The following is a 26,203-nucleotide window of genomic DNA, read 5'->3' on the forward strand; positions in this document are numbered from 1 at the left end:
ACCTTTCCTAATTTAAGCTCTTCAGAGCAATTCTATTTTCATGTACTTTACATTTCAGCTCTCGCACTGCAATGTACCCTTCTTTCCCTAGCTAGTTGCTTACATGCATTTCAAGTCATCAAGTCACCTTTCATTGACACGGGTATGGTAAAAAAGAACCGTCTCTCTACAATGTTCCTCTCTTCTCATTTCATTCTATGATCCTACATATGTTTGCAACCATATTTATATGGAGCTGTAATTATAGACTTTACTTGAACCTACTTAACAGCTAAGCAACCAGTCTCTTCCACCCTGCTCCCATCTCCAAAAGAATTGACCTCATTGTCCAGCTGTGAGGAGACTTCAGAAGCAGTGTCATCAATACTCAAGTTTGAAATTTCACCACCAAGGGAAGTAGAGCCTTCATCTTCGCTGCTGATTGATGTTGCAGGTGATACATCCGCAGGTGATGGAGATGCTTCCGAGCCATCAACTGGTTGTTGCAGGCTCCAAAACATAATGCTGGCTGTTAGGGTCAGAAGCATCTTCTGATTCACCTGCCATAAGATCACACATGTCATATGAACCAAAATTATATGTCAATGACAACCGCTACTACCACCAACAATTTGTGTGTCTAGAACAAATAAATAAACAATTGACCTTTGGCCACGATTCACATAAATGACTCTTTGCTATTCAAGAAAGTCAGAACTCATATGCAAGTGCAATTTTGATCTTTCCCACAAATTGTCTGACTATCTAACTCATAAATAGAAAAGAATGGGAAATGTTACTTCTTCAGGCTCCTAGAATTAAATGAGATGAACGAACAAACCAAACAATTAGATTTGAAAGTTCGACCAAAAAAAAGATTTGAAAGGTTTTCTTTTTACCTCCATGATGTCCTCAGGCAACAAGAAAATGGAACAACCAAGCTTTCGCGCAACACTGACTATGTATGTAGCATTTAACTTCTTTTCATCAGCTATTATTTCACAAAAGAAAAGCAGACTTATCTGATCAGTACTTTCGTCCAAATCGAGTTCTTTGTCAATTGAAAACAATAATCCTGCAAAAAATCTTACCACTATCACCCTTGGTAACAAGGTTCCAATTGACAACCCTAGGCTCCACAGCACTGAGAAGCTCAAGGAAGAAAATCCCATTCGACAGGCTCTTATCCTGGATAAATCAAAGGTTTCAGAGCCAAAAGTTATCATCTATGAAATTTGATCTCAACCAACTCAACTCAAAATGCAGATGCTTTGGTCTATTTGAACCTTAAAACTCTCCATTTGAGAAGTTCGGCCGGTGCTATTAACTTTGTTGTTAGCCCACTTTAAAATATCTGTATCTGTCATCTCCTTTCCTCGAGAGTGAGATCTTAGATTCTTCAAGAGTTGAAGCATATTAAACCTCATCAACTGCCATAGAAAAGCTGAAACAGAGAAAAACACAATATTAGCATTTAATTCTCAAGCAACCAAGAAATAGCAACACAAAAACAACCGACACTTGGAAACTCCAGTTGACATAAAGAAACAAAACCATGTTTCATTATTTTGGGAGTATCAAACAATTGCAGAAAATTTTTGAGAAGAGAAAGAAGAAGAAGCTTTAAAGTTAGGTCAGCTGAAGAAATAAACTTGTTAACCCAGATTATGCAACTCATCAATGGCTACATCAGTGCGTAAACATGTCTTCAAAAATAATGAAGCTGAAATTTGTTAATGAAATAAAAAAAAAGCTATTGAAGCCTGTAAAGGGAAAGGCATTGACAGAGAAGTTGACATCATCAGGCAGAGTACAAAATAAATCGGTCTAGATGTTAAACTCGAAAGTAACGCAGATTGTATTTGTTGGTACGCAAATTGATAAATGTAGAACATTACCGAGTATGAGCTTCTTATTTCCCTGCACAATATCATTTCCAGCTACATTCACCAGAGACAATTTGAGCTGCTTCCCAATCCTTACAACCTGATTGCAATTCTCTACTTTCCTAAATGGCATCTTGATTGGTGGCCTTGATGCTTGCTTCCAGTTAACTGATCCTGGAGAAACCTTATCAAGCACCTCTAAGAGAATCCATCTGCATTCAATACATGCAAATGTTACAATTAGGAACCGAAATGTTATTTAGTTAAGGCCATCATTATATGTGTCCACAACTTAAGAAACTTGGCATCGGCATCTATGCTTCTTGAATTATCACTCAACTTCATATATTATTAGCAACTTGACTACAATACTCACCCATTTATAGAATATTTTCTTCTTGAATACATAACTTGATAAGAAATTCAAATATAGGTATTGCCACTGTTCTGACTTAAATGTGGAACACTCACCCATTTCTCACATCCTCAAATACATTATTAACATAAGTCGCAATGCCTAGACTGTTGATCCACAGCCTGAAGCATCTCTCTTCTCGTGATGTTTGAACATCATCTGTCATCATCTCTGCAAAAGATATCTTTTTGCTATCTGTAGTGAGGCCATTCCTGTACAAGGTGTACTCTTAATCAACAATTCAGTTGAGAAAAATAGCCAATTTGATATGAGTACACACATAACACAGTTGTTATCTCAATATTCCAATGTCAATTAATTGCTCCCCTGTCAGAGAGTCTGGTCTCATGGTCTCAATTGCCACAACCTAACAAGATCAAAAGTCCTAAATGATGACTGCTAATTACTACAGAGAAATGGTTCGACAAATTTTGTTGACAATTTATCATATGCAGAATTAACTAGTACGCCTAAGCTTACTCCAATACTTCTTAACTTTGTCCCAGATGATATATGTTTCCCAAAACAAAGAAAGCACAAAGTTACCTTCTAAAACAAAAGAACTGCCTTTCAAAAAAAAAAGCAAAAAAAGAACTGATAGTTACTGCGGACCTTTCGTGGAAGATCTGTGCCACAAATGCCAGATTTAAGTTTGAAGAACCCTCAAGAATGTCTTTTGGGGATAAATATCTTTTGCAGTTCATTCTCTCAGCATGATCAAGAACCAACTTTGCTCTTTCGTCAGGTTTGGCATCCAATGTGGCTGGATTGCAGTGTTCTGGAGCAAGGACATTAAGTAGGTACGCATAAGCCTCTCCATCCTGTACATAAATTACAAACAAGAAAAATATAATCAGTTTATACAATTATATTCGATAATATTTATAACATACCAATAAAGCTGCTGCAGCTTACTGTTGGACTGAAGGAAGTGGGAGGTGCATACTACACAAGACTATATAGATTCATTAAGAGTAGGTAAACTGGAACCACGTTCCCATTTAATTCAGCACTAGTCCTCTCATGTGTTCTGTATGTCTATTAAATCACAAGTTTTCAGGTGCTTATATGTTGCCATGCTTTGTCCCAGAATAGAACTTTGCACCATAACTTCAGTTTAGACATGCTAATACAGATAATCTAGCATGATCCATATATAGATATCCATATATGACTCACTGATATATCCTACCACTACGTATGCCCTGGAAGTCATAGTCAGTCTGCGACTTACATGCTCCTAGAATATGCAGAATGGATGACGATAAATACCTTCAGATCAGAAGAGAAGTTCGCAACTGCCTTCTTGTAGCCTGCTTTCTGGAGATGGAAATTCATCCATTTCAACAAGACCTTCTCAGGTGGTAAACTCAAAAGCTCTTCAACATCCTGTGAGATACCAGAACATAACTTCAATGTCCTTCCAAAAAGGACACATATACACATTTATAAATAGAGCAACATACCATGGACTAATAGGTACAAAAACAGAAAAGAAGAGATGCTCAAACGCATTACCTTGCTATCATCTACCAATTCCACAAGCTGAGGAGTCTTCTTAAGGTTCAGATCTGCCAACAGTTGGATCTGAAATTGCCATATTAAATTCGTGCAAGAACAAAGGGGGAGGAAATAGCTGATTACTATAGCAAGTACTGTTTCTCCATCAATACACTAGAGTATGTGTCAAAACTTCAGTTGCTTACCTTTATTATTTGTGAAATCAATCCCAATACCAGATGAGGCTGCAAACAAACAACCAGACTGTAAATTCTAAAACTTCAAATATATCATATCAAACTATTATTAAAGCAAAAATAAACAAAACATACTCTTCCTTCAACGAGGTCTTGTGTGCCAATATTAACCACCGTGCAGCCAATAGCCTTGGCAGAGTTGAGGCAAAGAGTATGGTTTTCATTCCTCTCCCAGGGGTTGAGGACTCGTTTGGTGTTAATTGCTCTTTCATCTATTGTCCCAGGCACAGCAACATTTATAAGCTTACTGCAATTAAACCATTACATGAATAACGCAAGACAAAATGAAACCTTTATCTGAGGTAAATATGTAGACAATAATCAAGTAAGTCAAATTTGTATACCATAAGAGAACTCCATCTTTTGCAAGATTGAATAGATCATTTGTAGCTGGGTCCAATGGGAGAAACTGCTGTAGAAATGGGTCATCCCCGAGATAACTGTTTATGTGAGCAACATAAGATGCTTTCTCTGATTCACTGATAGTGTGAAGTAGAGTAGTTGTGGAAGCCTTCAAGAATGACCAAGAGTTTTTTGCACCACCAGATTTTGCTGTTGTTTGACCTTGCAAATTCAAGTATGCCTGTGTATTTGATGCAACTAATTAACATGGTATCTCCTATAAAGCAACACAATTTTACATGAAAGCAAATGACATAACATGTCACATACTCCAGATTCCAGAACAATAAACCAAACAAAAAAATTGTGTGTGTTTGCCCGCATGTTTTAGAATTAGAGAACAGAAAATGACTCACCTTAAGGAAGGATTCAAAGTCAATTTCAGCACTCAAGTTAGAACCCAACCCACTTAAGATGTTCCTAATCTCCTCCTCAGTATGCGTTTCTTTAAATGCCTTTGATGTCACCATTAAAGCTGGCAAATCTCCAGCAGTGACTATGCCATTCTGATTCTTCACTGAAGTAAACTGACCGAAACAACAGCAGAGGAGCCAAAATCACACAACGTCCTCTAATATCATACTATAACAACATCCAAATAAACTCCTACTTAAACAATAAATGATCAAGGAACAGAATATACGTACTTTGGAATGCAAACTGCGAAGCTCAACCTGCGTGAACTGGCTTTGAAGCAACTGATCAGAAATGAGAACCCCTGTATAACTCGACATCTCCACCAATTGCCAAGCGGAGATGAAACCTACTACACCCTGTTTAACTCCTCCTAAAAATTCCGCAACTAAAGAACATAACCCAGCACGGGTACTTTCAAAACCACTGTCAGGACCCGACTCCAATCACATCAAATCTGCAAAGCGGTTGTCCTACTCTGCTCCTAAATATAGATCAACAAATGATGCCAGATTAGGGAGTGCATTCATCTAAAATCACGAAACATCAATCGAAGATGCCAATCAAAGATATTATACCAACATTAGGACTATGAATTGCACCAAAACATAGGGAACACAAGATCAAAAACTTCCCAGAAATGAAAATACATAGACTTTATTTATTTGCAAACAAAATCAAGTTCTGATGTATTTCTTTCTTTGAAAATTGTTGCGATAACCATGCAAATCAATGCAATACTGAAAACTCAATCAGAAATTCGATGAATACACACACACAAGTTCCAAATACAATGAAACAGTAAACACACAACACATGTGACATACCAAACATAAATCATGAACAGAAACAAAACCCAGCAACATAAGAATTACGAAAACCAAACCCAAATCCAGAAAACGGAAGAAGTGGCCAAAGACCAAGAAGTACACACACCCACACCAGTAATCAGTAATTGAGTAATGTCAAAGAGTAGTAAATCGTTGCGTGCGCTTTCATTCTGAAACACTTTGAGTTGACAAAAATGAAATAAAAAATGAATCGAAACCCAATAAAGAAAGCGTGAAAACTACGCAAACCCAGAAACTGCATACCTCTTATCAAAATCAACACCATCCACTCATGAATATGAATTACTTTCTCTCGAAATCTTGGAATGCAGAGAACAAGATGGGGTTGGGAGGAAGGGGAGGATTAAGAGAGAGAAACGGGATCGAGGTTTCTTCACGGGAGAGCAAAGTGAGAAACGGAGAGGTGGGAGGGGGAGTCGCTAAGACCAAAAAACCGAAGACAGCAGAGAGGTGACTGGCAGCGCAGCGGTTAAGGGTACGCGCGCGATTATGAGAAAGTGTGGTGGACTCGCTCTTGCTGTTGTCCAACGCGGTGTGTGTGGGTGTCAACTGTTTGGTTGTATCTACGACTCTATCGTCGTGGGGATCGCTCTCTCACTTTTATCTCTTTCTTTTTTGCGTCTCATATATGGCGTCTGTTTAATACAAAATTTTTAGTTTTCTCAACATGGGACTCACGCTCTCTCATTTGCCAAAAAAAACAAAATTGCATAAGAGATTGATATTTTTGTCTTTATTTTTATATTTTTTAAGCACTGATCAATCTTATTCATAAATCACAATACTCAAAAATAGAACGATGAATTACATGTGTCAAACACCATCTTTTTTGCCTCTCATATATCATGTATGACGCCTGTTTAATACATCAATTTTGAGTCTTCTCAACATGGGATTCACGCTCTCTCATCTCATGCCAAAAGAAAACAAAATTGCATAAGAGATTCATATTTTTGTCTTTATTTTTATATTCTTTAAGCATTGATCAATGTCATTCACAAATCACAATACTCAAAGATAGAACGATGAATTACATGTGTCAAGAACCGTCTGTTTTAATGACACATAAGTCTTTCGTTTGTTAGTGAAAGATCGTGACTATATACCTGTTGTGGCATATCAAATAAACAACTGATCAGAAAAACATTGTAATACATACTTTTTTATTGCTAGAGTGACATGCAAAGCATATATTTTATATGAGATAAGTACCAGTGATAGATGTATCTAAATTCTGAAACCTGTCTAGGCTAATTAGAAGTGATATAGGCTATTTTATATGGGATAAGTACCAGTGATCGATGGCTCCAAATTCTGAAATCTGTCTAGGCTAATTAGAAATGCAAAAAAAAAGAAGTTAGAATTTCTCGGTACATATTCTTTTCATATTTTAAGGTTCGGCACCCTATGGGAGACTCGTCAGAGGAAATTTATTTTAAAGACACACTAACGAAAGTGTAGAACTATAAGAGATAACATTTTAAAATTTCTTTTCAATTAAATGCTAAAAGAAAAGTGGAATATTGATCAACAATGAAGAAAATATTTTAACCTAAGAAGGAAGGTGAAGAAAGTGGGAAGGAAGAAAAAACATGCAAGGTAATATGTAGCTTAACAAAAGAAGAGAGGAAGGATATGTAAAGAAGAGAGGAAGGATATGTGTGTAGATAACAAAAGTAGAGAGGAAGAAAAGAAGAAGTATTTTACCAAAGAATAAAAGAAGAAGAAAATGTGGGAAAAACAGATAAAATCATCCGAATATGCTTATAAAAGTAGTCAAACCTTTAACAAGGAGAAAAAAAGGATGGACAAATTGCCTACTGAACCATAGTTGCTATGTTAACCTTTGGGTACTTGTTTATTATATACTTGATAAATTTCTTGTTATATTAGGCTACAGCCTAGACAGCCCACCACATGGATTCGTCTTGTGATAGTAGTATCATCCATTCGACATTTAAGTCTCGCTTAATCAGGATTAGACATGAGAATCCGGTGGTCTTGTGTGAAAGTTAAAATGAAGCTCTACTGAATGAAGCTTTATTTAGTATATGAGAATTATTAGTACTACATGCGTTTCTATTTTAAGTTTCGTACAAGGCCGCTGAATTCTCATGTGCGGGTTGGTATTTCATGTTTGCATCTAGGAGAGTAAAGAGCAGTGAGGTCTTGCTACTTACTAAAATAAAAAATCACGTTTGAACCTAAGACGTTGTTTGCAAAAGAACTAAGTTAATTGCTTGTAGACCAAGTAGACCAAGAATTATTATCTATCATAATGCTTTTAAAACATATTTAAAATGTAAACGCAATCCTAAATTGGGCTTGTCGGATTAGGGGCCTTGTGCGGCCGCACAACTTGTACATCCCATGGTCTGCACAAACCAGAATATAACAAAGCGCATTAAGTGCATTAACCGAGACTAAGACCGTGTTTAGGTATTACTTTGTTTTTTTATAAATAGCTCTTATCTAAAACTTTTATATTTTATAGAGTTTGGTAAATTAATGAAAAACAATTTTTTTGTTTTATGAATATTACAAGTAACTGGCACAAATTTATGTACGGTTGGAATTTTGGGCTGAAGATTCAGCTCCACTGAGTTGTACCAAAGCAACCTACGGTATGGACATATGCATACCGCACTTGAGCCGACCGTCGATATAGTACACCGACCTTATACGAATACATACGCAACTTTTACCAAACCAAATTATATTTTGGTAAGGGGCACGGCTAGGGGTTAAACCTTGAACCCCTTACGTATAACCTCAGCTCCCTACCACTAGAGTAGAAGATACTAGGGCGGCCCAATTTGACGTAGTTGTGCTGTGAGTAGAATTGTTTTTAAATATGGGGTGTGACTAGAATAACTTTTGGATATGCTATGAGGAAAATCAGCCAAGTGTTTGGTAAACTGTTTTTAAAAGTGTTGTAAAGACCAAATGTTTTTTTGATGGATAATAAACAAATTACAAAGAGAACCCTCGCTCACACCTGCCCCCATAAAGATCAAGCTGGAAGGCGGTAGCCGAGGAAAGAGGAAGAGAAGAAATTCATAGTTGAGGACTAGTACAAGAGTGTCCTAATTTAGCTAGACTATCAGGTAGAAAGTTTGCTTCTCTCCAAACATGTTTAAAGGAAATAGACTGAAAATGGGATGATAAAACTTGGATATCTCGAACCAGCACTTTAAGGCGTCATGAAATCTAACAACGACCATTGAGCGCATCTAGGAGAAGCTTAGAGTCTCCTTCTACAATAATTGGTTGAGTAGTGTAGGTAGCAAGCAGCTGCAGGCCAGCATGGAGAGCAACAGCCCATACATATCTAGAATGTTTGTTAAATGATTTGTAAGTAAAAAGTGTTTTCAGCAGGTATAATAACCAAGCTCATACATATTAAAAATGCATATGATTTGGTTGACATTTCAAGTAGTAATAACTGAGGTAAAGTCGTCCGCCCTACCATCACCTCGTCGATTCCGACGAGTTCAAACCCTAAAACGATGCTTCACGGTAACATCGTCGTATATGGAACTGTCGAGGTATTGTGAATACGGAGACCTAGAAAGCTCTAGTGACTAGTGCAGGGCAAGAAACCAAGTATCATCTTCCTCTCAGAAACCCTAACAAAAAAAAAAACCACCACTGAAAACGTCACACAAAGAGATTCACAGACTCCTTTTGTGTTCCTCATGAATCGAATTCTCGAGACGTCGCCATCATGTGGAATGATGAAACACATGTAGAGATCAATTTCAGTTCAGCAAATCATACTGACACCATTGTAGGCAAACATGGGTCGAGTTTATGGTGTTTCACAGGGATTTGACATTACGTCTAAGGGAGGATGCGATCGCATTTGGAATCTAATACGGTCACTCGATGATCAACAATATGCCCTACCATGGATCATGACAGGAGATTTCAATGAAGTGATATGGATAAGAGATAAATCGGGAGGCAATCCTAGAGCTCTGATAGCAATGACAAAGTTCAGAAGAGCGATGATCTATTCTGATCTCACAGACATGGGGTATGTGGGCAGTAAGTTCACTTGGTATGGCCTTTATACCAAAGAAAGATTAGATCGTGGTTTTCAATCCCAAGCTTGGAAAGAAATGTTCCCATGCATGCAGCTGAGTTATCACACTTCCACTTTCGGAGTCAGATCATTGTCCGCTATTGATTGAGGTGAGGAATGATAGAACACCATAAAGACGCAGTAAAAAGCTCTTTAGATTTGATCAAAATTGGTTCGGTACAGAGGACTGTTTGAAAATCATTCAACAAGAATGGGCAAGGCCTTTGTCAGGCAATGCTTTAGCACAACTGGGAAACACATGCAGGGCTATTTGAAACATGCTTATCACATGTTTTCATGCAAATAAAACTATTAGAAACCAACAGTGCATAATTAGTTTCTAGTAACCTTGAGTCATCTTGTAGCCTTCTTTTGAGTGTTTATGTTGGTTTTCTTGGCATGGGTGCCAAATGAAGATCAATAACATCATTATGTTGGGCTTCATTGTACCCAAAGACATTTTTGATAAATCCCCTTTGCACGCTTGATAGTGGCCTAATGGGGTAAATAATGTCTTAAGAAAAGCGTTGCTATAACGTGTCTTAGAAGCATAAATTTTCTCATGATCTAGACCCACTAATTTGTTCTAACATAACTTTCACTGATTTGTTTGCTATTCTTCAATTGTGAGTGGTTTCATTTTAACTTTATAAGGGACTGAACTAGTAAACCACTTCTTGCTGCCTCTAGAAATGATGGTACCACAACTAACCCGCTTATTGTAGAAGCTTTGAATTTAAGAGATGGTATTCTTTGTGCCTAATAGTAGGGTTTCAAGAGATCAAAAGTTGAGGGAGAGTCCTAGTTGGTCATTGATGATGTTGTTAATATTGGTGTTACTTATTCCCCTTGGAGACTTCGTAAAAATATCGATCCATATGATATAATTAAGAACTTTTTCTTCCTTTTTTGATGTAATTTCTCTTAGACATGTGTTTAGAGAAGTCAACTTCATTGCTGATGCTATGGCTAATCTCGCTCATTCTTGTAGTAGTCTTAATACTTGGACTAATAGGTCGAGTTCATATAAATGTTTGTAAAGGTTATACTGATAATTATTATAAGAAAACGAGAAATTTTTTTTTCCCCAATTTATACATATAGAGGTTCAAAATTGTACTCCGAGATATTCTCCTCATTTATTATGTTCAACACATATTATGTTTATTACTTAATTATTACGACAATTCATGTTATACACATAAATTTATAGACCTCCAAAACTACCACTACTACACAACTCATTCCATAGCTAAATAGCCTAAATTACAGGCTATAAAATGGTAAACTACCACTAATATAACAAAAAGAATTAAAATTTGTTTAGTCATTTTGGTTTGAAGTCGACATCTGTTTAGTCCTTATGGTTTTATTTTAATCTGAATAGTTCTTAAAGTCACGATTTTTCATCCAAATAGTCATTCTGTCAATTTTCTCAGTTAAATTGCTGACATGGCCTTTAACTGAGAAAATTGTCGAAAAGACTATTTAGATGAAAAATCGTGACTTTAAGGACTATTTAGATTAAAATAAAACTATAAAGACTAAACAATTTGGATGAAAAATCGTGACTTTAAGGACTATTTAGATTAAAATAAAACTATAAAGACTAAACAAATTAATGTCGACTTTAAATTAGAAGAACTATACAATATTTTACCCTAACAAAAAACATGAGATAAAAGAGGATAAAGCGGCAATGAGGGGGGTAAAACGGTGAGAGGTAAAGAGGAGTTTGGATTAGGTAGGGATATGTAGGAAATGATAGATTTCTTATTGAAATATGGCATGTACGTGTTTTGCCACTTAATACCATTATAGACGGTGCATTAAAATTGGGTCGGGGTCACAACTTGGAGTATACTAATTAATGTGATAATTTCTATAAGTGATATGAAAGTTTAGATAATTTGGATATCATTGGGTCGATTTTCTCTTCTTAATTAATATGGAAGACGATATCCTAATGACTGCCACAAGGGGAAGCTTTCGGTTAAAAAAGAAATTTGTTAAAGTTACTATGTTTACAGATTCCCTCAATCAGTTTGCAATCATTGGATAAAGATTTATAAAAGAGAACATCCAAAATATTTCTAAATTTGGTGAAAAACTGAGATTTCTATTCAATACAGAAAATACCTAAGCAATACATAGAACACCTATAAATAAAGCTCTAAAACTCACTGACGGACACTGACGGAAACAAAACATAAACAATGTCTTTGTTTATAAAGAGCTCGAGCATGGTTATCGAATGTGTGAGTTTATTGTTGTTGGTATTACTCATCAACAATGTTCAAGCTGCTCGGATCCTTCAAGCTCCGATGAAAACTTTCGATGTAAACCAATATGGTGGTGTTGCAGATGGAAAAACTGATAACAGCAAGGTATTTATTCTCATATCTTAATAACTCATACTACAGATTACGATGAAAGTTTCATTTTTATGCATTCATGTTAATTTTTCTTTTGCAGGCTTTTATTGCTGCATGGAATGAAGCTTGCAAAAACAATGGAGGTGGCGTGGTCTTATTTCAGAAAGGGACATATTTAGTGAACCCTTTGATGATAGAAGGCTCTGCTTGCAAGGGGCCAATGGAGGTGCAGATCCAGGGCACCTTATTGGCTTCAAAAGAGTACCAGTACTCGGTCGGTATCGACCATTGGATCCTCTTCCGATACGTCGCAAACTTGGTGATAAGTGGTGGAGGGACGTTGGATGGCCAAGGAGCCTCTGCTTGGCCCTATAACGACTGCATCAAAAACAAGCAATGCAAGGCACTGCCTGGGGTAAGTTACTATATATACTCGTTCAATATGTAATTTCATATACCTAATCAGTTAGGTCATGCATTGGAGCAGAAGTTCAGTACGTAAGGCTAACAAATGAGGTAGATATATAGTGCAATTGCAGTTCATCACTCTGCACAAGTTTTGCTCGCATTAGAGATTGCAATCTCCCTCCACATACTAATTATTTTGGTCTAATTCAACAAAGTTCGTTCTAAAGACATTTCTGGATCAAATTAGCATGGTCTTATGATTTACGATTTGTATGAGAATTCTCGATCTACATGAAATCAAATTGCATGTATGAGAATTCTCTAATAAGCTCGTATAGGTGTTTATAAAAACTTTTATATAGATGCATGTGCGTATATATGCTAATTGATTGTGTTTCCCTTGGTTTCAGTCATTGAAGTTCGACTTTGCCAATAATACAAAGATCGAGAACATAACAAGCCTCAACAGCAAGAACACCCACATCAACTGTTTCGCATGTCGTGATGTGATATTCAGCAACATTCACATAACTGCCCCGGGCGACAGCCCCAACACCGATGGAATCAAGATCGGTGAATCAAGCAACATCCAAATACATGATTCAGTAATAGCCACAGGAGATGACTGCCTAGCTTTCCTTCCTGATTCAAGAAACATTTCCGTCACTCGTATTCATTGCGGACCTGGCCATGGAATCAGTCTTGGAAGCATTTCCAGTAAATCTATTACTGGCTTGAGCGTAACGAATTCGAGCTTGGTAGGTACTCAGAATGGTGTTAGAATCAAGACGAAGAGTCCCTCTCAACCAGGCAGTGTTTCAAATGTTACATTTCAACACATTCAAATGGATAAGGTCGATAACCCCATAGTCATTGATCAACAATATTGCCCTGGTAGTGGTTGTACTGCCCCGGTAAGCAATTAAACTGCTCATCATTTCTATACTGCAGTTAACCGGGAGGAGTGATTTTGGCCTCTAAATTTAACTTACAGTACTTAAATCACGTACTCTCTTTCATTCACTGCAGAAAACTTCGGAGATTCAGATCACTGATGTGAAGTACATTGACATTTGGGGTACTTCAAACACAGAAACTGCAGTTAATTTCAAGTGTAGCGAAAATAAACCTTGTACGAAGATCGAGTTGAGGGATATCAACCTAAATTACAGCGGAGGTCGACAGGCAAACGAATCGTGTTTGAATGCAAAAGGAGTAGCTTCCGGCAAAGAATACCCTAAATCTTACAGACCTAGTACGTACAGATGACCTTCACAAGTACAGTATAATAACTCATTTGATCTTACTGTTCATGAGATTTATGCAGTTAATCGATAAGCTGCAATGTAATCCTGCATAAGTTCAATGTCTTTGTCGGTAAGTACTACTTAGTTTTGTATGTAATAAGCACAGATATGAAATATGTGCAAAAATAAAGTGAATATATAACCAAAGATCATTAAACATTGCTTCTGTTTTATGCCTCGTAACAACATAAAAAAGATCGATCACTTTCTTCCTTGATCCTATCCACTCACAACATAATGAAGATGCAATATGATATTAACTCTAAGATAGGGATGTTAACTCAATAATTTCTCCTGAAATATTGTAACATTCTTATACAACAGATCGTTTCTTACCCAAACTAGTTTTTGGGTAAGAAACTAGAAAAGATGAAATTTGAAGCAACAAGAAATTTGACCAGAAAGTGAAGAAAAGGGATAGAAGATCGATCATGATTGATGATGATGATGCTGTATAATTTTCAAGGAAAAAGTAAACACGTTCATATGATTATCTCTTTGAATGGAAATGGTGGAAAAAGCTACCAACGTATATATATACGCTTAGGCTTAGTTTGGTATCGCAGCGAAAATAATCTGCTGTAAAATAAATCAACGATTAAAATAAACAGTAGTAAATAAAAGCAATTATCTGTTTGGTAATTTGTGCGTTTAATAAGTTTTAGATGATAAAAAGCTAATCAACACGTTTGGTAATTTTTTCTGTGAAAGTACTGTATGTGTGTATAATGACAAATATGCACAGGATGCCAAACTTGTTCCTTGTATTCTATATTTCTGGTAGTTCTGCGACAAAAAAAAAAAAAAATTTTAATTTGACAGGTTCCTTTGCCGCCACGTGTCGACCCTCTCATCATCTTTCTTGATGAGCCAACCTCCGACCTCCGACTGCACCTCCGTCGGCGGCTAGAAGCTTGATGTGCTGGGAGAGAGACTTATGGTATTTGACACAAAAGCCCTAACAGTTTTACCTTTAACAAGTATTTTTACTGCTAACGGAAGTTAAATGGAATTCAATATGTGTGGACGAAAGCTGCCACGCGTCTCAGGACTTCTCTGGTGTACGGTACTGAGGCGTAGTCTAGCGCTTCCCGGAAATGGTTCCAAAATTCAGAGTCTACACGTTATTGCTTAAACAAGCTAGTACTCGATCTGGTTTAAACCGGTGACTCCTCGATCAACTTTGATTTGACTAAATTTCTTGCTCTTTTGTGTAATTGTGTTCCTCATCTTACCATTGCGTCACGCTTTGTATAAGTGATGTCAATAAACTAGTCAGAGGTGTTTTTTCTTATTTAATGGAAGATTTGGTGTGGTCTTAATCAAGGTTCATAGCATCAAATGCTATTTGATATCATGGAAAAGATTGTGATTAGTAATGATCAATACTAGCTGTCAGTATTAGTTCTGGTCTGTTGATGAGGGGTCTAACATATCTAGAAGCATGGAACAGTTCATATTAGACAAGGCCACGCATGGGTACATATCATTATAGCATTGGAACGTCAAATAACTATAGTGATTATTTGTGGTATTTAACATTAATATAGAACCAACGTAACATATGACATTTCAGAAAATTAGACCCTCTGTGCTACAGATTTAGAATGTACAGACTTAAATATGATGGTGTTCGGGAAGTCGACAACGCTTGGCCTAGCATAACCACTAGATCTATTGTAAGCTGTTAGATTTAAGGTAATGAAAAGATAAAACACAAAAAATAGTTTGCTTCTTCTTATTTTGTCAAGACTTTATTAAGCTTGAAACTTTGAATTGCTTAATGTTTAATGTTATTTTGTGTCCAAGTTGGTTTGAAATTTTGGAAACCTGGAATATCTTTGCTTTCATGGAAGTATGTCTTAAATTTCAGGCTATTTTGAATTGTTTAATGCTTAATGTTATTTTGTGTCCAAGTTAGTTTAAAATTTCGGAAACTTGGATTATCTTTGCTTTCATGGACGTATGTCTTAAATTCCAGGCTTTCCGGATCCCAAAAAAACCGAGATCCGATCCAATTTTTTCGGATCTGGATCCATTCGGATATTGTATATAAAACTGCAAATCCGATCCGAAATAATTAAATAGTTCGGATCACGGATCCTATTTTTTAAAAAATGGATCCAATCCGAACACAGCCCTAAGTTATTCACTTGTTGATACTTATATGATTGTTCGGTTTGGGAGGTAAAATTGATTGTTATTTGAGATTACATCAATTTTGTTTTCTACGTCAACTCTTGTATATTTCTTTCTTCTTTCGCAAATAAAAGATAATGAAGAAAGTTAGAAACTTCCACACAATACTCATATATAGACAATAGGAAAGAAGAAAATTAAAAATTGAAATACCTCCAATTATATGATTCTTGTATCCTACAGCTAATGCAACAACATCAACTTTGATGAAAAAGTTCCCTTCATTAGTAAAAGACTTGAAACCTACATCAAGATTTTCTCCCTAAGAAGTTGCCTGTCACATATCATGAAGCAAATGCAGAATAATATTTGCATAAGCATGACCCATGGATCCCCTAAGCCATTGCCTTTCTTGTCCACAACATCACCCCAACGTCATAGTGACTTCATTCGCAGAGGTTTGAATTTAGTAAAGTCCCTGGAGCTCAAGCAAAGAACAACGTCATGCCCCATGATCCGGTTCTTTATTGGCCGCCCACAACATTTCACTTTGACCTTCCATAAAGAATACCAATTGTCTCTATCTCTCTCTGCTAGTACTATATATACGGCACCAGAGATCTTCCATTGTCATCACATTTACACAAGTTTTTCAAATTTTCAATCAAAGTTTCTGAACAAGTACTAGTTGCTATACTGTTGTTGATCATATAAATTAAGAAGAATATGTCTGGGACAGAAGTTTCACTCGGTTTTGAAGGACGAGCTGTGGTGAGCAAGTTCTTGGCCAGGCCTCAGCATGAAGGAGTTGGTGCCATTGTTAGAAGAAGCATTGGGAGGTAATTAGTCATACCATTATAACTTATAAGCAGAAATATTAGTCTCGTTTTCGACTTTTCGCTACCTGAATGGAAGATTGTTGATTCAATGCCTCAATGGGTTGTTGTTACTGCGTTTGTGTAGGTTTGATCTGGGATACTTTGATCCTTTTCTTGTTCTGGATGAGTTCTCAGGTGGGTACCTCTCTGTTTTCCTCTGTTTCTTCATGAATGTAATGGCAGTGCTAAATTCTAATGTATAGATGCTGATACTGCCTTTGATATTTATATGTGCAGTTACAGCTCCTGCTGGTTTTCCTGATCATCCACACCGAGGTTTTTGTCACTGTACTTGTAAATTGTAATTAGCCTATCTCGTTCAGATTAATGTGGTTTGGATTCTGATTTCTTTTTCTTGTTTTTCCATTTGGATTTTGACAGGGTTTGAGACAGTGACCTACATGTTGCAGGTATATAAAGTATTCATGATTGTCTATAGTATTGGGTTGTAATTAGTCTTCAAGTGGTTATTTGCTGTAAATGTGTACATCCAGCTAGCTTTCTTATAATATCTGGTAACTTAAGGGTAGTTGGACAAGAAATGATACTTAAACCATGCATATACTTAATTTGAAATTGTTTGGATCATCAGGGAGCCATCACACATGAAGATTTTGAAGGGCACAAAGGGACGATCGGAGCCGGCGATGTGCAGTGGATGACTGCAGGTAGAGGTATCGTTCACTCGGAAATGCCTGCAGCCCAAGGAACCCAAAAGGGTCTACAGTTGTGGATAAACCTTTCCTCCAAACATAAAATGTAAGCATCTTCTTCTTAATTATCTTCATCTAATATCCACATCTTTTCGATCATATCTAACTTTTCGATCTTATATCCATATCTTGACAGTTCAGTTTATATGTATTTATGAGTAGATCATTTCTGCAAATTTTCAGCCATATTGAAAATTCTTAAGACATTCATAAGTGTGATTTACCAATTATGAACTTGAATGATTAATATTTGACAGGTTTGCTTCGTTTATTAATTTGATCTAGTTTGTTACCTTAACGAACACCAATTTGGCTGAAAATTTGTAGAAATGATCTACTCATATAGACCTAAAAACTGAACGGATAAGATGTCAAAATATAATCGAAAAATAGGTTTTTAAATCATAAACAAAAAAATCCTCAACTAGGCCTTAACTTAAAGGTCTCACTAAAAGAGCTCCCTTATCTTCGTATCGGATAAATGTGGCATGTATATTTTGGAATGAGCATAGGCAAATTTTCAAAGAGATATATAGCATATGATTGGCCTTCATGCATGGGATATATGCTCAGCTGCTTTTGGGTGCACCAAGGGCACATTTTGTGTATGTGTTTGTCTTTGAATCTACTAGCCGGAAATATCTAGCCTAGGGACCTTTAAATAAAACTATATGACTTTGTACTCATATCATAGTGGCCAAAGAATCTTGTGTAATATATCCTATGCTAGTGCTGCTTCCTTTTCACTTTTGAAAACCTTAAGAAGTTTTGATAACTAGAACTAACGCTTTCATAGTGTAACATCATTAGCTTTCAAAACCATTTCTCTTTTCAAATTCCAATCAAGTGGTAGTTTAGTACCCTTGCAGTTGATTAAGCTTTTGTTAATTATAAAGAATTGTGCAATGTGTTTAACACAGGATTGAGCCAAAATACCAAGAAATGGTGAGCAAGGACATTGCAGAGGCTACAAAAGATGGGATCAAGGTTAGAGTGATAGCAGGAGAAGCCTTGGGAACAAAGTCACCAATTTACACAAGAACCCCAACCATGTACTTGGACTTCACTCTCAAACCAGGAGCTCACCTTCAGCAACCAATATCAGTATCATGGAATGCATTTGTATATGTCTTGGAGGGGGAAGGTATTTTTGGAACTTCAAAGTCTATGCCAGTGGCAGGTCACCACCTTCTTGTTCTAGGATCTGGGGATGGATTGGAGGCATGGAACAAGTCTTCCAAGAACCTTAGGTTTATATTAGTTGGAGGCCAACCTTTGGGGGAGCCTGTAAAGCAACTTGGTCCCTTTGTGATGAACACAGATGAAGAGATTGATCAAACCATTGATGATTTTGAAAATTGTGTCAATGGATTTGAGAAGGCAACACACTGGAGATCTGGATCTGCACTGAACCTTGATTTTTAGATCTTGTTAATTGTATTATTTGAGAGATTATCTATTGATTTATTTTGGAAGAGGGATTTAAATGCTGTTAAACAATAAGCATGCATGTACTGTTCAAACTTCAAAGTATATCTTCTTCTTTGTTGCTTAAATTAATCCACAAGAAACCCAGACAGTCAAATTTGATTAGCCAAAAACAAAATTACAATAGTCAATGGCCTGTTAGCAAGTGGAATTATGGCACTCAGCTCTCCTATAAAAGATGGCAGCTGCAATGTTTCAGATACCACAGCTTCTCAAGAAATGGCACAACTCAAGAACAAACTTGAAGACAAGGTGGCAATAGTCACGGGTGGCGCCAGCGGCATTGGTGAAGCCACCGCGCGCCACTTTGCATTGTATGGTGCACGCGCGGTGGTTATCGCCGACGTCCAGGACCAGAAAGGTAATGACGTCGCCGCTTCGATAGGTCCTCACTGCACCTACGTCCGCTGCGACGTTACAGACGAGGATCAAGTGAAGAGCCTGGTCGACTCAACTGTCCAGATGCACGGCCGCCTGGACATCATGTTCAGCAACGCCGGAGTATTCAGCTCGTCCGAGCAGACCGTGCTGGAGTTTGACTTATCCAACTACGAGAAGCTCATGGCGGTCAACGTACGTGGGATGGCGGCGTGTCTGAAGCACGGGGCGAGGGCCATGGTGGAAGGTAGAGTTAAGGGGAGCGTGATATGCACCGCGAGCGTTGCGGCCAATACCGGATTAGAGTAGTTCACAGAGTACAGCATGTCGAAACACGCCATTCTGGGTCTGATCAGGTCGGCAAGTATCCAGCTCGGCACGTATGGGATACGCGTTAACTGCGTCTCGCCGGGACCTGTTCATACGCCACTCCTGAACTCGTTCCTTGCCTTCAACGCTGTGGAGATAACCAAGTTATCGGCGGCGTCAGGTGATCGGCATGAGATTATGTCGCCAGATAATGTGGCTAACGCAGTCGTGTTCTTGGCTTCTGACGATTCTCAGTTTGTATCCGGTCACAATCTCGTCGTCGAGGGTGGGCTGAAAGCTTGATATGAATCCCAAATGAATTGAACGATTATACTTTTCCTTCTTTCTTATTATTCAAGGAAAATAGACAACAACACAAACCAATTTCTAATTAAACATATAGGTAAGCAGTGATGTATTCAAAAGCGTATAAAATTCAAATTCAAGATAATGATTTCTGAGGCATACAAATCATTCTAGAACTATTATTGTGAAGGATCCATACCATCAACAACAACAGAAACTAGGGCCTGAGATCTACGGTAATATGCAAATTTAAGGAGTATATATTGTCGAACTTACTCCTAAAATAATGTTTGTGATGCATAGTAAAAATTGTAACTAATGGCCTATTTGGACCAACGTACCCTGCGAAGTAAGAAGTAAATCTCCCAAAAGATAATGAGAAATTGATCGAATCAGTTGTTGAGGCTAACACGTGACAAGTGTAGTCTTGCAATATTAAGAAAAACGAAAAAAGAAGGGTTGAAGTGTTGAACATAAAAGAACTCAAGACTATTTATTTTCTTTGGATCAAATGTTTACTCAGACTTGGGAACCAGGTCCTTTTTTGCAATATCAAATGTTATAAACTAAGAAATGAGAGAGATAGAATGTAGGAGGAGAAAAAAGTGTATAGTTCATTCTCATTAGACCATTTATATAACACTAGTGTTTACATCGTAAGGACATATATAACTAATGAGTAATTATGTGAACAACCATATATATATATATAATATTTACAAAAAACGTCGAGTTCTGATAATATTTATGAAGTAGGGAATGAGTACCCCATAATACATTGATGTGTTTACATTGATGTAAACACTGCAAAAGTAGCCAAACTTGTTCTTATATGCAAAAGCAGACACCTATATATCCTATCAACAATTGCATAAAGAGATAATAATGTTGACTAACAAACATTATAATTATTATGTATTGGAAACTTCTGTATACCGTTCGGTATAGAATACATGCTAATTAATATTCCATGATAAAATCTCTTCAACCAACCACCACTCCTGTTCAGCCTCCCTTTAGTCAGATATATGTTATACAGAACGGTATAGCACGCAAACCCTTATGTATTAGAGGGTACGCGAAGCAACAGCCCATTGCGTCTTTGGATCGTAACCGCAGGCTCTGCTTAGTTGGCTAGGTTTTTGGAGAGCGACTCTCTAGGGTAGCTATTCGAGCTCGATGCTTTTACACTGTTTACAGTTAGGCAAGTGTTGTTGAGGTAGTTGCATGCAATCGATCCTCTAGGACATGATAGGCGCAGGGTGACGTTGAAAATTAAGGTGACCTTTAGTATGTCCTTGACAACCGTCCCTAGTCTTTTCAAGGACAAATTTTTGCTCGAAGATGGACTCCCAACTTCAATCCAGCTCGGGCTCAACTGACCTCTCTGATTGTGTGGGTGAGACTCCCTTTTCTTCCTATTCATTTGTGGAATCGTGATGATCTGATTTACATTGCTTCCCAACATGGTACATACCTACATTAAAATTGACCCAGAAACTTTAGAAGGCACTAGATCTATGCATGCTGGGGTTTGCATTGACATGAAGCTTGAACTAGCTTGGCTAGTGAAATTCATGTTTTTCCTGACCTTGATGCGGATGAGCTTTCTGTCATTCATCTTAACTATGAAACACTACTTGAATCATGTTTCTATTGTGGTTGTCTCGACCACCCTGTTGGTCAATGTACTGATCGAACTGCTCGACGTCACTTCATCATGGTTAATCATCTCAATGGAGGAGCTGCTGCATATCCATCAACAGTCACTCTTGAGGAAGAACTTTCCAATATGGTCCAGCCTGGATTGATGCTCATTTTCCCCCATGCAAGAACCCCCAATGCTGACCCAAACATGGTTCCTCCTCCTGAACCACATGCTATTAGACTAAATGATGCAACAACCAAATACATCCAGATCAAATCACAACAACATGAACACACATCTCATATCAGTAAGATCAACAAGATTAGAACACTAACTTGATGACAGGTTCATTGAGGTCGACATCTTGCAATATCAGCTGCACTTAGAACCAAGCGTTAAGCCTTATGCACTTCAACACTTATAACGTTAGTATGGGACTAAAGCTGAATGTAAGCATGTTGAGTATAGGGGCTTCTCCTTGTATATATATCGGCCAGTTAACTAGATAAGAGACTTATCCCATTAGGAGTCTAATATCTGCTTAATAGTTATCAAGATAATCTAAAACTTATCATAACTCCTAAGATTAATCAGGTAATTAACATAATGAGTATCCTACTTCTGTTAGGAGATACAACCTTAACAGATAACCAGAAAATAGAGTTATATATAGTCATGTATTTCTTGTTATTTGTATTTAGCCAAATCAATTGTATTTATCTTAATGTTAAGGTCTAATATTTTCTAACATTCTCCCACTAGACTTAACACATACTACATGACAACAATTGAACCAATAACTCAAGACAAACAACAAATGAAGTGTGCACTGAAATACACAAGAACTCAGAACTCATTCAGCTTGGTCAATTAAAGCATATAGTGCAGAATTCAAGACCATGTTGATTTAGAAAAACCAGATGATTGAGAACCACTAACACCACACACAGTAACCACGTAAGCTGCAGTGATAACTAGAGCAAATCAAAGATAAGTATATCTACCTGAAACATCTTTTGCTCATACCCCAAATGAATGATTTCATATGAAATCTCAGCAGAAATTCTGAAACACCATTGAGCTCATGTTCTGCCTTTACTGAACTGCAATTTCTTAATGCATGAAGGAGCTCACCTGATAACACACATATTATATGAAAATATGTAAATTTCAAAATCGACACAATGGAATACAATCTGAAATACCTCATTTTATTAATATCTTGCTGAATCAAAATTACAATCAAATTTGAAACAGAATGACTAAACAAGGAAACTAATACACTAATATAAAATTCTAACTTTGCATAGCTCCCACTGAGCTCATGAATACAAATTTTCCAAAACTCCCATATTCTTGGTATGTTGCTGAAACTTCACAATTGGCAAGGCTTTAGTAAAAGGGTATGCAAACTGTGTTTCAGTATCAATATCTAAAACACTAATTTCACCACATTTAACTCTTTGTCTCACACTGTAGAATTCGAGATCTATATGTTTGGAGTTATTTGACCTTTTACTATTTTTGCTGAAAAACACTAGAGCCTCATTATCACAGTAAATTTTAAGTGCATCTGAAACAAGTGAACTTAAGACTTCAGTATACAACAAAAAATTTCTAATCCACAGTCCTTGACAGACTCCTTCATATGCAGCAATAAATTCAGCCTGCATTGTGGATGTTGATATGAGTTTTTGTTTTACAGTTTTCCAAGCTATAGCCCCACCAGCAAGCATAAATACATACCCAGAAGTAGACTTGTTAGAGTCTTGAAAGTTGCCAGCAAAATCCGAGTCAGTATAACCAACTAACTCAAGATTATTAACCTATCTATAAACCAAACTATAACCTTTAGTTTTCTACAAATACCTAAGCATCTTTTTTCCTACAACCCAATGCTCTTGTGTGGGATTGGATTGAAACCTAGATAAGATACCTACTGAAAATGCCAAGTCAGGCCTGGTACAGGTCTGAGCATACATTAGGTGGCCAATAAGTTGAGCATAAGGTTTGCTCTCTATGGCAACTATCTTCCCCCTATTTTTAGTAATCTTATTTCTGTTTTTGGTCAGTTTGTCTCCTTTTGAAATAGGAGAGTCACCTAATGCACATGTTTCCATATTAAATCTCTTAAGAACTTTTGTGATATAGTTCAATTGAGATAAACCTAATAAACCTTGTGCTCTGTCCCTAATTATTTCAATCCCTAAAACATAAGACGCCTCACCTAAAAAACCCTAAATCTTTCATGTCAAAGTTACTTGGCAGAAAGTTTTTAGTTTCCTTAAGCAATTTTACATTGCTGCTAGCTAGAAGAATATCATCTACATACAGTATTAGGAAAATAAAATTATACCCAACTGTCTTAATGTATACACATTCATCGACAATGTTTTCAACAAAGCCGAAGCTTGAAATTACTGAATCAAACTTCTTATACTATTGTCTAGAAGCTTGTTTTAATCCATAAATGGATTTCTTAAGTTTGCATACATATTCTTCTTTCCCTGGCATTACAAAACCTTCGGGCTGCCTTATATAGATTGTTTCATCTAACTCTCCATTCAAAAACGCAGTAACGCAGTTTTTACATCCATTTGGTGTAATTCCATATTATAATGTGCTACTAGAGCCATTGTAATTCTAAATGAGTCTTTAGTTGAAACTGGAGAGAAAGTTTTTGTATAGTCTATGCCCTCCTTTTGTGTAAAACCCTTAGGAACTAGTCTGGCCTTATGTCTTTCTATATTCCCTTTTGCATCTCTTTTGGTTTTATAGACCCATTTACAGCCTATTGGTTTTTGGTTTGGATTTTGCTTTACTAAATCCCAGACTGCATTATCACTCATCGACTTCATCTCAGCTTCCATAGCTTCCTGCCATTTCTCTACTTCTTCAGTTTTTAAAGCTTCTTTGTAACTCTTTGGATCATCATCTTCATCTAGTACATCTGTTTCTTGCAAGTACACCACATACTCACTATCTTCCCCATAAACTGGTTTTCTTTGTCTCTCAAATCTTCTAGGTTGAGGATTTTCAGCAATTGGTTGGTCTACTGCATTAGGTTGATCAAAAACCATGTCATCTATAGGTTCAGGTTGTAGAGGTTCATCTACTTAAGGTTGTGTTGGTTCTGGCTCTATTGGATTTTGATATAGAAACTGATTTTCTGTAAATACAGTAGAAGCTCTATGAGTTTGATCTAAGGGTATATTGTACTGAATGTCTTGATCCTCAACAATTTCTGTAAGTTCTGAAGAAAAATCTTCATAAACATTGTTATTAACACCTTCATCTAGAAATTTTGCCTGACTAGTTTCAAAAGTTCTAGTTGAGTTATGAGGTGTATAAAATTTATATCCCTTAGATTTTTCACAATAGCCTATGAAGTTATAGCTGATTGTTTTGGACTTTAACTTACCTGTTAACTCATTTGGTATTTTTGCCTCAGCTTTGCATCCCCACACATGAATGTGATGCAAACTGGGCTGTCTACCACACCATAATTCAAATGGTGTCTTTTCTACTGATTTGGAGGGTGACCTATTGCAAACATAGTTTGCAGTCTTAAGTATCTCTCCCCATAAGAAAACTGGTAAACATGCAGTGCACATCATGCATCTTACCATGTTTAATAAAGTCTTATTCTTTCTCTCTGCTACTCCATTTTGTTAGGGGTTATATTGGGAGTTGAATACTACTCCATTTTGTTGGGGGTTATAGGGAGTTGAATACTGAGTCTCAATGCCATTTTCCTGAAGGAACAATGCAAAATGTCCCTTATGGTGGCCCGCTTCAGTATGTCTACCATAGTACTCTCCACCCCTATCAGATCTCACTACTTTAATTTTCTTTTCAAGCTGTAATTCTACTTTAGTTTTGTAAATTATGAATGCTTGAAGAGCTTGTGATTTTTCTGATAACATATAGATATAGCAGTACCTAGAGAAATCATCTATAAAGGTTATGAAGTAAACATTTCCACATATAGTTTTATGCTTAAAAGGTCCACAAATGTCTGTATGAATTAGTTCTAAGAGATTCTAACTTCTAGTTGCCTTTTAATTACTGAATTTAGTCATTTTTCCCTTACAACACTCCACACAATCAGTCATATCAGAATAGTCTAAATCTGTAGGTAAAAGTTTATTTTTCTAAAGTGTTTTGAGTCTTTCTTTTGAAATGTGGCCTAGTCTCCTATGCCACAAGTTTGCAGACTGCTGATTATAAAGGATTTTGTTAGTTCTAGTGATCTTATTGCTGTGATTCTTAATGTTTTCATTATTTTCAATTAACAGAATTTTTTGTTGTGCAACAGAACAATTTAATTGCAAATAATCATTATTGAAAACACCACAACCAATATATTCAGAATCCTGAAAAAGCTTTATTCCTTTCATATCAATGGAAAGTCTACAACCATACTTAACCAAAAGAGAAACAAAAATTAAATTCCTCTTGAG

At 36.8% G+C, this 26,203-nt stretch overlaps 4 protein-coding genes and 1 pseudogene across 5 annotated transcripts; 3 read left to right on the forward strand and 2 right to left on the reverse strand.

Moving 5' to 3' along the window:
• On the reverse strand, nucleotides 1–5,988 carry LOC101312327 (fimbrin-1-like). The gene is made up of 15 exons (XM_004294346.1): nucleotides 5,948–5,988; nucleotides 5,087–5,337; nucleotides 4,796–4,966; nucleotides 4,382–4,620; nucleotides 4,113–4,284; nucleotides 3,987–4,025; nucleotides 3,799–3,867; nucleotides 3,553–3,669; nucleotides 2,893–3,101; nucleotides 2,337–2,492; nucleotides 1,878–2,077; nucleotides 1,266–1,423; nucleotides 1,071–1,167; nucleotides 879–970; nucleotides 1–539 (listed from the first exon to the last, which is right to left on the reverse strand). The coding sequence occupies exons 2-15, from the start codon at nucleotides 5,171–5,173 to the stop codon at nucleotides 261–263; spliced, it is 2,085 nt and encodes a 694-aa protein (XP_004294394.1). The 5' UTR covers nucleotides 5,174–5,337; nucleotides 5,948–5,988; the 3' UTR covers nucleotides 1–260.
• Nucleotides 5,989–12,007: 6,019 nt separating this feature from the next.
• On the forward strand, nucleotides 12,008–13,843 carry LOC101312527 (exopolygalacturonase-like). The gene is made up of 4 exons (XM_004295807.1): nucleotides 12,008–12,178; nucleotides 12,267–12,581; nucleotides 12,985–13,488; nucleotides 13,604–13,843. Exons 1-4 carry the CDS (start codon nucleotides 12,008–12,010, stop codon nucleotides 13,841–13,843), a joined length of 1,230 nt encoding a protein of 409 aa, XP_004295855.1.
• Nucleotides 13,844–16,652: 2,809 nt separating this feature from the next.
• On the forward strand, nucleotides 16,653–20,054 carry LOC101295313 (pirin-like protein-like). Its single transcript, XM_004294373.1, has 6 exons — nucleotides 16,653–16,859; nucleotides 16,984–17,033; nucleotides 17,136–17,174; nucleotides 17,280–17,308; nucleotides 17,491–17,657; nucleotides 18,532–20,054. The coding sequence occupies exons 1-6, from the start codon at nucleotides 16,747–16,749 to the stop codon at nucleotides 19,034–19,036; spliced, it is 903 nt and encodes a 300-aa protein (XP_004294421.1). The 5' UTR covers nucleotides 16,653–16,746; the 3' UTR covers nucleotides 19,037–20,054.
• On the forward strand, nucleotides 18,968–20,116 carry LOC101299276 (annotated as a pseudogene). Its single transcript, XR_184243.1, has one exon. The product of XR_184243.1 is annotated as a short-chain dehydrogenase reductase 4-like (transcript).
• A 921-nt stretch (nucleotides 20,117–21,037) lies between these two features.
• On the reverse strand, nucleotides 21,038–22,191 carry LOC101302915. The gene is made up of 2 exons (XM_004294398.1): nucleotides 21,684–22,191; nucleotides 21,038–21,569 (listed from the first exon to the last, which is right to left on the reverse strand). Exons 1-2 carry the CDS (start codon nucleotides 21,711–21,713, stop codon nucleotides 21,219–21,221), a joined length of 381 nt encoding a protein of 126 aa, XP_004294446.1. The 5' UTR covers nucleotides 21,714–22,191; the 3' UTR covers nucleotides 21,038–21,218.
• Nucleotides 22,192–26,203: the final 4,012 nt, after the last annotated feature.

This window comes from Fragaria vesca, linkage group LG3, assembly GCF_000184155.1.
Source record: "Fragaria vesca subsp. vesca linkage group LG3, FraVesHawaii_1.0, whole genome shotgun sequence".
Classification (NCBI taxonomy): domain Eukaryota; kingdom Viridiplantae; phylum Streptophyta; class Magnoliopsida; order Rosales; family Rosaceae; genus Fragaria; species Fragaria vesca.

Excerpts from the sequence above, each read along its gene's own strand:
- LOC101312327 (XM_004294346.1), bottom strand. The coding sequence starts at position 5,173 with ATGTCGAGTTATACAGGGGTTCTCATTTCTGATCAGTTGCTTCAAAGC. Across the intron at positions 3,670-3,798 it reads AATTGGTAGATGATAGCAAG|GATGTTGAAGAGCTTTTGAG; the intron begins GTAATGCGTTTG and ends GGTATCTCACAG. Across the intron at positions 2,078-2,336 it reads TTTGAGGATGTGAGAAATGG|ATGGATTCTCTTAGAGGTGC; the intron begins GTGAGTGTTCCA and ends TATTGAATGCAG.
- LOC101312527 (XM_004295807.1), top strand. The coding sequence starts at position 12,008 with ATGTCTTTGTTTATAAAGAGCTCGAGCATGGTTATCGAATGTGTGAGT. Across the intron at positions 12,179-12,266 it reads GAAAAACTGATAACAGCAAG|GCTTTTATTGCTGCATGGAA; the intron begins GTATTTATTCTC and ends TTTCTTTTGCAG. Across the intron at positions 13,489-13,603 it reads GTAGTGGTTGTACTGCCCCG|AAAACTTCGGAGATTCAGAT; the intron begins GTAAGCAATTAA and ends CATTCACTGCAG.
- LOC101295313 (XM_004294373.1), top strand. The coding sequence starts at position 16,747 with ATGTCTGGGACAGAAGTTTCACTCGGTTTTGAAGGACGAGCTGTGGTG. Across the intron at positions 17,309-17,490 it reads CAGTGACCTACATGTTGCAG|GGAGCCATCACACATGAAGA; the intron begins GTATATAAAGTA and ends TTGGATCATCAG. Across the intron at positions 17,658-18,531 it reads CTTTCCTCCAAACATAAAAT|GATTGAGCCAAAATACCAAG; the intron begins GTAAGCATCTTC and ends TGTTTAACACAG.
- LOC101302915 (XM_004294398.1), bottom strand. The coding sequence starts at position 21,713 with ATGAATGACAGAAAGCTCATCCGCATCAAG. Across the intron at positions 21,570-21,683 it reads GAAAGCTCATCCGCATCAAG|GTATGTACCATGTTGGGAAG; the intron begins GTCAGGAAAAAC and ends ATTTTAATGTAG.